The sequence below is a fragment of the Nelumbo nucifera genome, chromosome 1 (genome assembly GCF_055504915.1).
Source record: "Nelumbo nucifera cultivar China Antique chromosome 1, China Antique-T2T, whole genome shotgun sequence".
NCBI classification, from domain to species: domain Eukaryota; kingdom Viridiplantae; phylum Streptophyta; class Magnoliopsida; order Proteales; family Nelumbonaceae; genus Nelumbo; species Nelumbo nucifera.
Genome location: NC_142649.1, coordinates 57,953,146 through 57,967,944, shown reverse-complemented (window position 1 = coordinate 57,967,944; position 14,799 = coordinate 57,953,146). Strand labels below are relative to the sequence as shown.

General features: G+C 35.9%; 1 protein-coding gene across 1 annotated transcript; it reads left to right on the top strand.

Annotated features, from left to right (window-relative positions):
• The first annotated feature begins 1,114 nt into the window (after positions 1-1,114).
• VIP5 (plus-3 domain-containing protein) lies at positions 1,115-10,690 on the top strand. The gene is made up of 2 exons (XM_010242824.3): positions 1,115-3,270; positions 10,293-10,690. The coding sequence occupies exon 1, from the start codon at positions 1,236-1,238 to the stop codon at positions 3,234-3,236; it is 2,001 nt and encodes a 666-aa protein (XP_010241126.1). The 5' UTR covers positions 1,115-1,235; the 3' UTR covers positions 3,237-3,270; positions 10,293-10,690.
• The last annotated feature ends 4,109 nt before the right edge of the window (positions 10,691-14,799 follow it).

The window sequence follows — 14,799 nt, the reverse complement described above, 5'->3', positions numbered from 1 at the left end:
CCTTAAGTGGCATTTGAAAAGATAGAAATGCCCTTTGAGTGCCATCTAATTTTCTTTATCAACCATCCAAACGTTGATAAAAAATGAACGACTCCAAAACCTTGCCTCTTCTAATTCAAGATGTGACCCCAACTTTCTTTAATAGAAAAGGATTTGAGACTTCATTTTTTGTCAACGTTTGAATGGTTGATAAAAAAAATTTGATGACACTTAATGGGCATTTGTGTCTTTTCAAGTGCCACTTAATAGCTGATTAACGACAAGTACTAAAAATTGACATGTTTTAAAAGTTCAAGTACTGAATTGTTGCATTTTAAAGTTTGGAGAACCAAAGTGGCACTAGGCCCAAAGTACAAGATACTAATTAGAAAAAATCTCTAATTTTGTATTTAAAAATAGTTAAAAACCTACAAATAATACATGCATAGGTTGTACTTGATTTGTTCCAACATTGATGCGAAATCAAATCCCGCAACCAGCACTTTGGGGGAAAAAGGATCATGGGAAAATTATTAATTGTGCATAGCACCAATACTAAAAAATAAAATATTGAACTTGGTTTGATTTAGTCCAATTACAAATGTCACATTTCTCTGGTGCAACTTGAGCAAGTTGGGTTAAGTTGAAGATCAATCCAAACCGGCTTGAACTCTTAAACCTTAAGCTGAGGCTTACATTTATTTAATTATGACCAAGAAAGTTAATCTATAGATTAATTAAATTGTAACTAGAACCTAATTTTATATATTTAAAATTTTAAGTATTTAAGTAATAATTACAAAAATATATAACATTTAATCAATAATGTAACATAAATAAAATAGTACATTGAAAGATAATATTAAAAACTATTTCATTAAGTAATTAACAATAATTTATTATTTTTGTTAAAAATTATCAATATAATTAATTTAAATTACTAAATTACTAAATAATTTTATGATAAATTACTAAAATAAAGATTAATATTTTAAACAACATTACATTTCTTATTATTCGTTAAAATTAACAGCGAATTTCCCCGTACTTTAGCACGGGTCATTCACTAGTATCTAATCTTCTCCCAAATCCAACGGTATATATTCCACTGTCTTATCCCTTACTCCCTTCTATTCCCATCATTATAACATAGTCACAACCCCACTCTCCTCTTCTTGCCGCAGAAGGTCGGTTACCGGCGAAACAAGATCTCCAAACCTCAGACGAAAGAGGGGAGGAGGAGGAGAAGAAGAGTCATGGCGGACTTAGAAAATTTGCTTCTGGAAGCGGCAGGAAGAACCGGTGGACCAGGGAGGAACAGACACTCGCGCCCTCCACCATCGAGAAGGCGAAGGGATGATTCCTATTTCGACGACGGCAGCGATTCGAAGGACGATGACGATTCGGACGACGATGATCCGGGCTACTCAGGTAGAAAACCCTCTGGATCTCAAGTCCCTCTCAAGAAGAGACTGGACGCCCACGACAAGGACGATGACCGCGATAGCCGAGATGACGACCGCGATTACGACGATGACGATGATGACGAAGATCGCCGTGCCGGCAGCGGGGACGATTCTGATGTCGGGAGTGATCTCTACAAGGACGACAGGGACAGGGAAGAACTCGCTAATATGAGCGAGTTGCAACGAGAGTTCATCCTTTCTGAACGAGCCACGAAGAAAGATGATAAGAGGTTGCAGGAGGCCGTTAGAGCGAGGCAGGGTGGAAAGAAAACTGATATTATGAAAGAGACACCCCCTTCGGTCCGTGTTCGGTCATCGTCTAGGTATGCCGATAAGTTGGCTGCGAAAGATGATGCTTTGAATGAGCTGCGGAATAAGAGGAGGAACAAGCAGGACCCGGAGGGTCACCGTAAATTGAGGGATTCGGGAAGAGGGGGTTTGGGCGCGCGAGGTGGGTCTCCGGTTCGGCGGAGATCGATACTTACTGCGGCGAGTCCGAGTAGTTCGAGTCAGAGTGACTCTCAGAGTGGAAGTCACAGCAGAGATGATGGTTCAACAGGGGATGGGGATCTGGGTGACAGTGACGATGATAGGCATGGAGCCGGGAAGGAGGTGCCGACGTTTGAGGAAATTAAGAGTATTACGATTAGGAGGTCAAAGCTGGCTAAGTGGTTCATGGAACCCTTCTTTGAAGAGCTGATTGTGGGTTGTTTTGTGAGAGTTGGGATTGGAATGTCCAGGTCTGGGCAGAGTATATACAGACTTTGTATGGTGAAAAATGTCGATGCCACGGACCCTAATAAACAGTATAAGCTTGAGAACAGGACTACATACAAGTATTTGAATTGTATTTGGGGCAATGAGAGCTCGGCTGCGAGGTGGCAGATGGCTAGGGTATCTGACTCTGCACCACTCGTTGAAGAGTTCAATGATTGGTTGCGTGAAGTGGAGCGCCATGGGGGGCGGATGCCCACTAAACAGGATGTGTCGGAGAAGAGGGAGGCTATCCAGAAGACCAATACTTTTGTATACTCGGCTGCTACCGTGAAGCAGATGCTGCAAGAGAAGAAAACTGCCTCGTCGAGGCCTTTGAACATTGCAGCTGAGAAAGAGAGGTTGAGGAGGGAGATGGAGGTGGCAGAGAGCCGAAGAGATGAGGCAGAGGTGGAGAGGATACGAGCGAGGTTGCAGGAACTTGAGGCAATGTCTAGGCAGGCGAAGGAGAAGGACTCTAAGGCTGTAAGATTAGCAGAGATGAACAAAAGAAACAGGGCTGAGAATTTCAAGAATGCATCAGAATTGAAGCCGGTTAACACAAGTCTGAAAGCAGGGGAGGCGGGGTATGATCCATTTTCAAGGAGATGGACAAGGTCAAGGAATTACTATGTATCAAAGCCTGGTGAGGGTGCACCAACAGCAAATGGTGAAGCAGCTGTTGCTTCAGCAGTGTCAGTAGCCAGCAGTGGTACAGGAGCGAGAGCTGCTGCAGAGGCCGGCATTGCTGCAACAGCTGCTGCTTTGGAAGCAGCAGCTGGTGCTGGAAAGTTGGTGGACACAAGTGCCCCAGTTGATCAAGGGACTGAGTCAAATTCGCTGCATGACTTTGAGCTTCCAATATCATTGGCAGGACTGCAAAAGTTTGGAGGACCCCAGGGAGCCCATTTGGGATTCTTGGGTAGGAAGCAGAGGATAGAGGCAACAGTTGGATGTCGTGTCCCAGAAAATGATGGGAGGCGGCATTCTTTGACCCTGACAGTTAGTGACTACAAGCGACGGAGAGGTCTGCTCTGAAATGTGACACTGCAAACAACTTATGGTGGATTAGGTAACAATGGTGCTATGTTGTGTTGTTAGAATTTTAACAGTCAAACCTCTAGTATTGCTGGGGTCAGAGTTAGACCCATAACCTGTGCTCTTTTTCACTGCAAAGGACTTAGTATATGTAATTTCTGCTCTTTTGTTATAATGGTTACATCCATAAACTCAAGAATGTCTTATCCAACTTATTGAAGTCTCCTACGTGACTTCTGAGTTCTGTTTCAGTACTGTCATCAGTTATACTTATGTTTATTTTTGCCTAATTACCCCTTGCAATCTTGGCCAAATTCAATGATTCTAACTGTTTTATTTTAGTCGACTTTTTTTATTGAAATTTGCTAGACTTCTTTTGCAATTGAATGAAACATAGTTAGTTTCAACTATTTTATCCATTTGAAAATAAGGCACATCGATTGATCAAAAATTGCCTAAACCATGAGATAGCATTAGATTGAGAGTGGAGCTCTACATTGTGTTGCTCTGGGAAATTTCTATCTACAATCTAGGTTCTGGTAACATCAAAGACAAAGATTATGTTGATTCTCATTCTCAAAGATAAGATCATAGAGATTGCAAATCATAGATGTTCATATTTCCTGTTCTAAGATCCCATGGCATAATTGTTAGGACTATAGCAATTGTTCCCAGTGATTTAAAAGGCGCGCCTTGGCGCACAAGTGAGGCACATTTTAGGGTAGGTGCCTCGCCTAGGTCCTAGGCGTAGCACTTTCAAAATCACATGCCTGATGTGCCGGTGTGCGCCTGATGTGCCTTGCGCTTTCTGAAAATTTTATGCTTTTTTTGAACATAGCAGCTGGGCCGGGGGGGGGGGGGAGCCCTTGGACCCCCAACCACACCCCTCGAGGCAAGCCCAAACAAGTTCATGTTAGGGTCTTAAATTCTTAATTTCCACACAAAAAATAATGATTTTATAATTTAAATTGCCTTTTAAGAAGATATTTTATTAAGATGAATGGATTTCTTCTTAAAAGGCAATTAAAATTATAAAATCATTATTTTTTTGTGTGGAAATTAAGAATTTAAGATCCTTAGATGATCTTGTTTGGGCTTGCCTCAAGGGGCATGGCACAAAGGCGGCTCGTAGAATCAGGAATGTAATATGTTTTACATCACATTAGCTACTTAAAGTAACGCAATTGAGGAAAAAAAGAGATTGTGGGTTTTACATACTTGAAAATGTTTTATATGTTTGATTGTATTTTTAAATGTTCATTTGGATACGCTTTACATGTTATGTTTATGTATTTTAATTTTAGATAATAGGTTTTTTAAAACATTAATTTTAAAATTTAAGTTTATAATTTTTATTAATATTTTTTGGCATTTTTTTGAATTTTCTGACATTTTTTATGTTTTAGCTTTTTATTTTGTATTTTTGCGCCTTGCTTCAAAAAGGCGTGCGCCTCGCACCTCGGGCGCAAATTGGCCCTTGCGCCTTGCGCTTTTAAAACACTGATTGCTCCCTTGTTTTTCTAAAGTATATACAATTTCCTCCTCTGTTTGCTTTATTATGCCCTTTTATGGGTAAAAATTCTTAAGAGCTGATTTATGGGCTGGTATTCCTGTAGTCTGTTAGTATATGTTATTAGCAGGGCCAGTGATCGTTAAGCCAGTGGTGTGAACTAGATAAGCAGCCATTGGTTGGATATGTATGGGATGAGAGGAATGTCAGAGTCTAATATAAAGATCAGCGTTCAGATATGTTGCCAATCTTTCCATAATCAGAGTTGATCATTGGATCTGTACAAGAGAGAGGCCTTACTGTATGTTAGAAGTGTTAATTATTAGAGGTATTATTGTCTCATCACTATTTTATTAGTTATCAATTTACGGGTATGTTCATGTTTAAGTTACAGTCCCCAGACATAATTAGGGGTGGTGGTGTCTTTGTAGCCACCTGGGGAGAGTTCTCTCCCTTTTCCTCCATCATTTGAATTCTCTCTCTCTCTCTCTCCTGTTTGCAATCAAATACCATTTACATGGTATCAGAGCACTAGGAAGGACTATAGAAGGCTGCAATATCTTCTACAGATTTGTTTCTTCTTGTCTCTTCTGATTTTTTCTTCTTTTTTTTAAGGAACAAACAAGTCAGTAGGACTGATCTTTCTTATTCTTTTTCTTCTTTGTTTTGGTCACCATGGGGTGACATGTTGGTGGTATGAATGGTAATTTGAAGTCCTCTAATGGGAAGTCACCAAGAGGGATTATGTGTTGTGGTGCATGGCTGTGATGTGGTTTGGTGGTTTGTGTTTGGATGAAACCTCATAAATTTGGTGTGTTGTGATCTGTAGAAGAGATTAAAGCCCTCCAACATAGTGTGTTGATTGATAAGTTGCTGTCATAAGGTGGAAGCAGTGTAAATAGCAGGTTAACATTTTTTTTTTGTCATTGTTATTGTGATTGGTGATTGGAAAGGTATCATGGATGCATGGTGTTGGTGAAACTAAACCCAACTAGCTTGGTTCAATTTGAAGTTTTTGGATTATAGATGACATCTATTAAGTTGAATGGTGATAATTATATACCTTAGGTCAAATCAGTAGAAGTCTTCCTCAAGGAAAAATGAAGGTTAAAATACTTGAAGAATGCAAACTTTGATGCAAGTTATTGACGGAGGTCCAAGTCCAGCCCAGGTTCCAAGTAAAGTCAAGTGGCAGCCACTGGCAGAGGGGTGACTTAAAATTAACTTCGATGGTGACTTTAAAGTTCCAAGGTTTCATCCTTTGGAGCTATTGCTCTTGATTATAATGGTCATTTTGTTGCAACAAACTCTGGTAAGAGTGGTGTGGTCTCTGCTTTCCTTGCCAAGGTTGTGGCGCTTAAGGAGGCTCTTTATTTTGTTTGCTGCATTGGGTGGAATAAGTTGATTTTTGAAGGAGTCTGCAAGATGCTTCTTGATGGGCTTGCTAATCATCGTTGGGAATGGCCTTTAGGTAGCTTTTTTGATATTTTGGATGTTGAGTTTCTAGTCAGTAACATGTCTATTGACCTTTTGTTTTCAAAAAGGGAGGTTAATAAGACACCTCTTGAGCTTGCTTCTCATGGTTTCTGCAAGTCTGGTGTCTTAAACTCACGTCCTATTTGACTGGAGTCCATTGTGTTGTCTGAAGTTAGTAGTTTTAGTAATAGTGTTGGTTGTTGTGGTAGTAATTACCGGACCTAGTTGTTTCTGTTTTTATTCTTGTTTTTGGTGTTGTTTGTTTGCTTGTCTCTTTTTGGTTGAATGGAATTTTCTTTCTACTACTCCCCTCCCAAGAAAAAAAAGAAAAAAAAAATGCAAAACCAATAGCTAGCAGTGGGTATGATGATTGGGAGCATGAAAATGCTCAATTCATGACGTAGTTGTGGAACATGGAGCCTTGGGTAAGTGTTAATTTCATGTTTCTAGATATAGCTAAAGAAGTTTGGGAACATGCTCAAAAATTATACTCGGGGAAAGACAACATCACTTGTATGTATTGGTTGTTCTAGGAATATTTCCAGTTGCAACAAGATGATACAAGCATAAAAGATGACTATGCTAGGGGTCTTGTTTCCTGATCTTTTTCAGATAACATCACTTGTATGTATGGTATTCGTGCTCTGGATTGAGGTGGAGTGTTAAGATCAGCTGACTTATTACTAGTTATTAGTGAGACTATTGTCTCGTCATTTTATTTTATATTAGTTATCAATTTACAGGTCTGTTGAAGTTTAAGTTACTGTCCCCACATCTATACTAATAAAAGAGAGAATGCCCCTTCTTTCTGGAATTTTCATTGGATGTTTTCTATCCCCTTGTCTAAGCATACAGTGGGCATAAAAAGGCCATATATGTCCTTTACTGTCACTTCAGAAACTGCCCACTTGTAACCGTTCAGAAACTGCCCATGAATTATAAAGAGTTTTGTCTTAGAGATACTGCCATGTGCAAATGCATGCACACATTTACTAATTTAATTAGGGGCTGTAATGCCTTTGTAACTGTTCAACATAAGTATATAAACAATCTGGCCACCTGGGGAGAGTAACTTTTCGGATTTTCTCCTCTTTTCTCTATCATTTGTAATCTCTCTTTTTCTCTCTTTCACCTGTTTGCAGTTGAATACCATTTACACTGTAGCAGAGCAGTGATACCTGGATATGACACTAGCTGCCGCTTGGGCACTTACAAATCATGCTGCAAAAATCTCTCTATGTTTGAATTAACACTGTACATGCCTAGAGTTCTGGTGTTGTACATAATACAAATCTGATATGACACTAACTGCCGCTTGGGCACTTGCAAATCATGCTGCAAAAATCTGTGTATGTTTGAAATTTAATTGAATTTGGCAAGATAAAAGTTTTGATGGCTGACATATTAGTTTCAAAAACTAGATATAGGAGCATGAAAGTAGTCATGTTAAATAGGATACACTTACCTGTATCAGTGTCCGGATTTTGGGAAATAGAATTGTATCTGACTCAACTGAATCTAAGGTGAGTTGGTCATAGATAAAGAGCTGAGTATCAGAAAATTGGTCATAGAAGGAAACTCTAAGGTGGTGGTGGGCTGGATGAAGGAGGAAATGGATGGGCTTTGGAACCACTAATGAAAAGAAGAGGCTCAAATGGCTGATAAAGGACATTGACATAAAATTTACATGGGTTAAAAGAAGTGCCAATTCCTTTGCTGATGGTTTAGCTAAACAAGGGGTGAATAGGGATTCTTTATTTTGGGATCAATTGTAATTGTAATATGTAATCTTTGGGTAGTATTTCTTGATGGGAGATTTAAGAGAGCTTATCTCCTCTATGCTGTACTCTCACTCTAGTCTGATTAGTTACTTGTTATAGATCAAAAAAAAAAAGAAAAAGCTCAACTGAACCTAACCAGCTACATGAGTCCTGTTCTGCCATTCCACTCTGCTCAGAATGTCTAGGCCCTAGAGTTGTATCCCCATTTTCCCATAACCATATCTGCATGGTATCCATATCTAGGCATCATAGTGGCAGGGTATGGTGAGTCCATCAATTAGGAGGAAATGTGAAACATGACCATTCCCAACACCTTTACTCCTAACAAATTTGGGCTTAGACATAAATCAGTGCCAAACAATGGTGTTATTAATCTTCTTACATCTAATTCTATTTATAATCAAGCCTAAGATTTGGCCCAAATTCTAGCCTATACCCATGCCTATTACCAAGTCCAAGGCCATCGTCAAGCCCAAACTCATAACCAAGACAAACCTGTACATAGGTTCACTGCTTATGTTCAAATCAAGATCTGTGCCATTATCCATTCCATGTATCTAAACCCATGAGCATGAGTCCATGACCAACACCTAAAATCAAATCCTTTATTAGAAGGAAAAAATAGAATACAAGGTGACCAGAAGTCACCTAGGACATGACAGGAATTCCCAATCATATCTCCAACTCAAATCTTAATTAAACAAAAAGAAACAACTACTAATACAAACCATGGTTTTCAAAACCAGACCGGACCGGAAAAACCAGGATGACCGGTTCTGTTTTCCCCCAAAACCATTGATTTTGGTCAGCTAACCGCTGAACCGAGTGGTTAACGGTTCGAACGGTTTTGACCATTTTTTATTTTTTTGAAATTTATTTATTGTCAGAATGGGCCGAGCGTTCGGTTCGAATGGTCGGACTGTTCGACTCGGTAATCGGAGACCGGTTTGGTCACCGGGTTGGTTTTAAAAACCATGATACAAACCTCCTCCCGAAAAAAATAATAAATATATAAGACCCACAAACTTTCACCCAAACAATGATCAAAAGCCTCAGAACAATTCCACTACCAGCCAATAACTCAATCTTATAAAATACCAACTCACCCGAGAACAGAGAAACAAAGCCTCCACAATCAAATCCATGACCAGAAAACCATTAATCTTGAGAACATGAATATGGTTCCTTTGAATCAAATAAAGGTATGGAAAATAGTAAGCATTATTCACGAGATACTTTGAAGTCAAATGCATGGCCACTAATTAAGTGCCTCGAGAGTTATATTTATAGTTTTCCAGTTAGCAGTAGTTGAGCTTTTAATGCTAGTTTGTTCTACTAGCAACATATTTTTTTGATAATAAATAAAGAAGAAAATTCTCTAAAATTTTAAAAGAAAAATGTTGCAAAGATACAAATAGTAAGGTGATGAGAGATCACCCACCCAATACCCAACAGAAAAGAGAAAAACAAACAAAAACAAAACAACCATCTCAGACTCATAGGTGTGATGTCTCTAAAGGACTGGTCTGATTCCAATCTCATATTGGAGTTAGAAGGTGATAACATTCTAGTTGAAGGCTGTCTGATTCAGCCTATTATCCTTTTATTCCCTCTCTCTCTCTCCCCTGTATCCATGCAATTCTCATTTATTTATTTGTTTTTTTGTTTATTTTGGAGAAAAGGCAATGCATAATTTATAGCTGTTGTATAAAAGGGAAAAACGTTCCTATACAGGGATTGACTGTAAATAATCTTTCTCCATATCCCATCATTCTTATCTACAATCCAGAACCTTTGATGCTCTACATTATAATGTATCAATCGAATGTACTTGCCCAACTGGGCGAGCCATGAAGCTTACGAGTAATGGCATTTGCTACTCTATTGGTAACTTAAGCCTTTTAGGTGGAGTTTGGGAGTGCTTATTTGAAAAATAAGTGAATAATCAATAAGCTCATGAGTGTTTGGTGATAAAGCATTTATTTCAAACAGCGGTAGTATTCAAAATGATGTGGTGAAGACAGGCCAGAAAGGAAATAAGAACTTGTTGAATAAACACTTAAGAATAAGCCCAAATTTTAGCTTCTCAAATAAGCACTTATTTTCAGGAATAAGCACTTATTAGGGATTATTTTCCAAATACAAATAAGTGCTTATTGGTGTGTTATCGGCCTAAAATAAGGGCTTATTCTACTAGTCATTTATTTTTAAGTACTCCCAAACTTAGCCGTAGTGTAATAAAGCTTTGAGATCCCAGCATGCTGAGACTACATTTGAATTATGGTCCAGGTCGTGGGAGATTGCAACTGTGAATCATGTTGGGGCTTAGGTATACTCTTCTTGCTTGGCTTTGACTAGCTGGAAGTAGAGAGCTGCTCTAAAATGGGATCGATCGAATGACTGATGACTCTCATGTCCCTTGGATGTTTATACACTATCAGAGATGCTAGATACTTGGCATCTAGAGTGAACAGCTCTGTCAAATCAGCAAAGGTTGCCCAGCTCATTGGCTATTTTGTTGATAGCCTTGCAAGTGAAGGTTCAGGAGGAGAGATTTGTATAGGGATCATTCTACTGAGAGTTGGTTTTGTATTGTCCTTTTAATTTGTTTTTGCATCACTTATGAGATATATGTTCTATTATATTTGTATTTCAAATTTCTTCTATCGATTAAAAATTAAGGTAAATTACAAAGGCCCCCGTGTACTTTGTTTTGTGACAAGGACCCCCTTTTGTTAGCCTTCTGTCTAAAATCTGCCGTTGTAATATTTTTTAGTTCTCATACTACCCTTGTAATAATTATTCGGACAATTTTAACCCTCTTGAGTTATATGTTTTCTCACCTTATTTTTCCCTTGCAATCAAGGGATTTCTCCTTTGTGACCAAACTCCGAGTTATAGCAAGGAACATCTCCCTCATGAGTTTTAGCCACAAGGGATTTCTTCCTCATGAGTTTCAGTCGCAAGGTCCGAGTTACAATAGCAAGGGTCATCTCCCTCACGAGTTTCAGCCACATGAGATTTCTCCCTCGTGAGTTTCAGCCGTAAAGGCGAAATACCTTGTCCTACTTCGGTGAGTGATCAATATTAGGGGTTATCACTATTAGTATCTGTTTTCACTTCATCTGTAGTTCTATTAGGGTTATCACACCTTTGAGCCTAGGCATGCCTTTCAAAAGCATGACTGAGGATTCAGCACTTGGAAAATCCAAACAGTCAAACAACTTGATGAACAGTTAAGATCAGTGACATTGTAGATACCAATTTCATGCCCTTCAACTGCATATATTTATCAAACCAATTGAGTTATAACCAAGACCTTTCACCAATAACTGTATCTCAAAGAATGATAACAAGTCAGCATCAACATTATGTTTATCAAAGACATCACCACAAGTGTATATCGTTGGTGGTAGGTTCAGAAAATAACCACCATGGTGTATGCTCATGTTGTATATACTACTTGACATCTTTGCGAAAAACATGTACAAGCATTAATGCTAAAATCATAAACAATATAATGTTGATTTACACTCCAATGAGATAAGAAATAATTTGGCAAATATAAGCAAAGTTCTCTATCATTCATCAAACAATCTAATTTTGGGCTTTGTAAACACATCCCCCCCCCCCCTCTCTCTATGTTTTAATTTCCCCCTTCTTTAGTTCAGCCCAAGAAGGATTGCAACACATCAAGGGATGAAATACTCAAGTTATATATAATTTTTCCAAATTTATCATGAGAAGAAAAAATCAATGTAATAATCATTACAATTGTAAGAATAAGCCAAAAGTCATTATAATTGTGGCAAAGATTTAAACTAATTATTAATGACCATAACTTCTCCCCTCAACAAGCCCTGAACAAGTAGGGCTTGGTGTGCCCCATTTTCCCCCACAAAGAACTTCATATGCAACAACATTTTGAATTTTTTATTCTATAAATGTTGTGAATATGTCTCATTGTAGGGGGTTTTACAAGCTATTTTTCTAAACCACACCAAGAAGATTTTGTGTAGGTTAAGGGAAGCAACCCCACTCAAGGGTCATCCTTCTAACATTTGAAATTTAGAAGTTTTCCTCCACTCTTGGCCCCATTTTTCCACACTTAAATGTTGTGAATATGTCCCGTTGTAGGGGGTCTGCAAGATATTTTTCTAAACCCCACCAAGAAGATTTTGTGTAGGTTAAAGGGAAGCAAAATAGTAATACAAAGTCAAATACATTATTTCTAAACCCCACACTTAACTGTTCATAATTATACTCACATAAAACAATGTTAATGATAACCAAATACAGACAATAAACAACTGTTACAAAGAGAAAATTAGACAAAAATAAACTATTACATAATTGTTACAAACAATAAACAATAGGCACGAACAACTATAGCATAGGAAAATCGAAGAATCCATAACTATTATAGAGAAAAAATCAAATCAAACAATAAATAACTATTACATAATTGTTATAGACAATAAACAATAAGCACAAACAACTATTTACAGACAATAAACACCCACTTCAAACAAAATCGAATCAGACAAAATCGAAGAATCCAAGTAAATAATAGGCATGAACAACTATAGTAGAGGAAAATCGAATAATTCTATGTTCAGTTCAAAATGAAACCCTAAATGCAATAGGTTACCTTCACTTGACTAGAGACATGGAAAAAATAAGCTTTCTCCCCCTACGATAGCAAAAAGAGGCATTCTTCTCCGACAACAACAAAAATAGATCTTCTTCTTCGGCGACGACGACAAGATCTTCTTTTCTTGCGACAATGACACTCACTTTCCTCTACATTCGGTGTGGCACTGGTGCGATCTCTAACAGAGAATGAATACTGGGATGGATTACATGAGAAATTTTGGCTGGGTTTCAGGTAGGGTTTTACACGAGGGTTTTTGGTGGGTGTCTATTTTCTCCATTTTGAAAATGTTAACTCGACTTGTGGAGGGTATTTTCATCAAATGACACCTCCTGCTAGCCGAGTTAATGGGGAAGGGGATCTTTGTCTCACGGTTATAGTACAAAATTATGTACTAACAATTTAAATTATGTTTTCCTGGATTATCAATTTAAATTCCTTTCAAATATTTAATAATATGTAATAGCTTTAAATAAATAAAATTTAAATAACAAAAAAGTAAATATTTTATAAATTATTTGAATATTTAAATAACTAAATATTTATCATAACTATATTTTAAATAGTTGAAATAACGAAATTATCTAATAAATAATTTTATATTTTTACAAAATATATCATGAAATTATGTACTAACAATTTAAATTATGTTTTTTTGGATCATCAATTTAAATGTTTTTCAAACATTTAATACTATGTAATGATAGTTATAAATAAATAAAACTCAAATAACAAAAAATTTAAAATATTTTATAGACTATTTAAATATTTAAATAACTAGATATTTATCATAACTAGATTTTAAATAGTTAAAATAACGAAATTACGTAATAATTTAAAAAAAATCTTTAAAGCATAAAATTAATTATAACATAATATTTAAATTAATAATAATTTCATATATTACAAAATTAATAATGAAATTATGTAATAATAGTATAAATTATGATTTCATGGATAATCAAATTCCATAAATAAATAATATTCTAAAATTTAAATATTTTACATATTATTTAAGTATTTAAATTAATTGGTATTTTAAATAACAAAATATTTAACATAACTAGATTTGAAATAGTTAAAAAAAGAAATTATGTAATAAATTTAAAATAATCTAAAAAGTAGAAAAATAATTATAACATAATATTGAAATTAATAATAATTTAATATTTTTGCATAATATTGTAAATAACTAATTTCAATTATATTAAGTAATAGTTCAAGAAAATAACTTTGAAAAAAATTAATAATTATTAATAACAATTTTCAACCCTTAATCTGTATTTATTATATAATTATATATACTAAAATTAATATTTATTGTATTTCAGTAATTATTTATTATTTTTGTCATAAATGTATTTTCAATGATTATGTATAAATTTATTTTGTTTCACTATTTAATAGAAAACTTTCAATAATTATTGGAGATTAAACAACTATTAGTGAAATTTTTAAATTTAATTTATTGTACTTATTGTTTTTATTGTATTTATTGTAATTTTGTTATAATTTATTGATTAATATTTATTAGAGATTATACTATTTATTGACAAAGTTAATATACTCTTAGTACTTATTGTATTTTTGTAATTATTGTATTTTTTTTCATTATCAATATATTTTCAATAATTGTATATTTTTGTTATAAATTTTCAATAATTATTGGAGATTAAACTATTGTTATTTATTAAAGACGAGACTATTAATTTAGCTGAAATTATGAGTGTTCATGAGTTGGTTCGGTTCAGTTGGAGACTATTTGGCCAACTAAATTGACCTGTTAGCACACATGTTTGGTGTTCCTCTTAAACAAGAAAAAAGGGAAAAACCAATACCTTATCATAGGTTTTATATTATTTTCTTTTCTACTTCTACATGTGCTACATGACGCATATGATACATAGGTAATATGCATTGACAAACTTAGTAGAATGACATAAAGAGTCGTATCTTTGTGGGAGATGCCTTATACAACGCTATATTTGCACAGATGTTTGGTGTCCCTCTTAAACAAGGAAAAGGGCAAAACCGGTACCTTAAACATAGGTTTTATATTATGTTGTATTCTATGTGTTCTCCATGACACATATGTGATGCCATATCTGTGTTTATGTTAAATGCTCCTATTATTAGACAAAG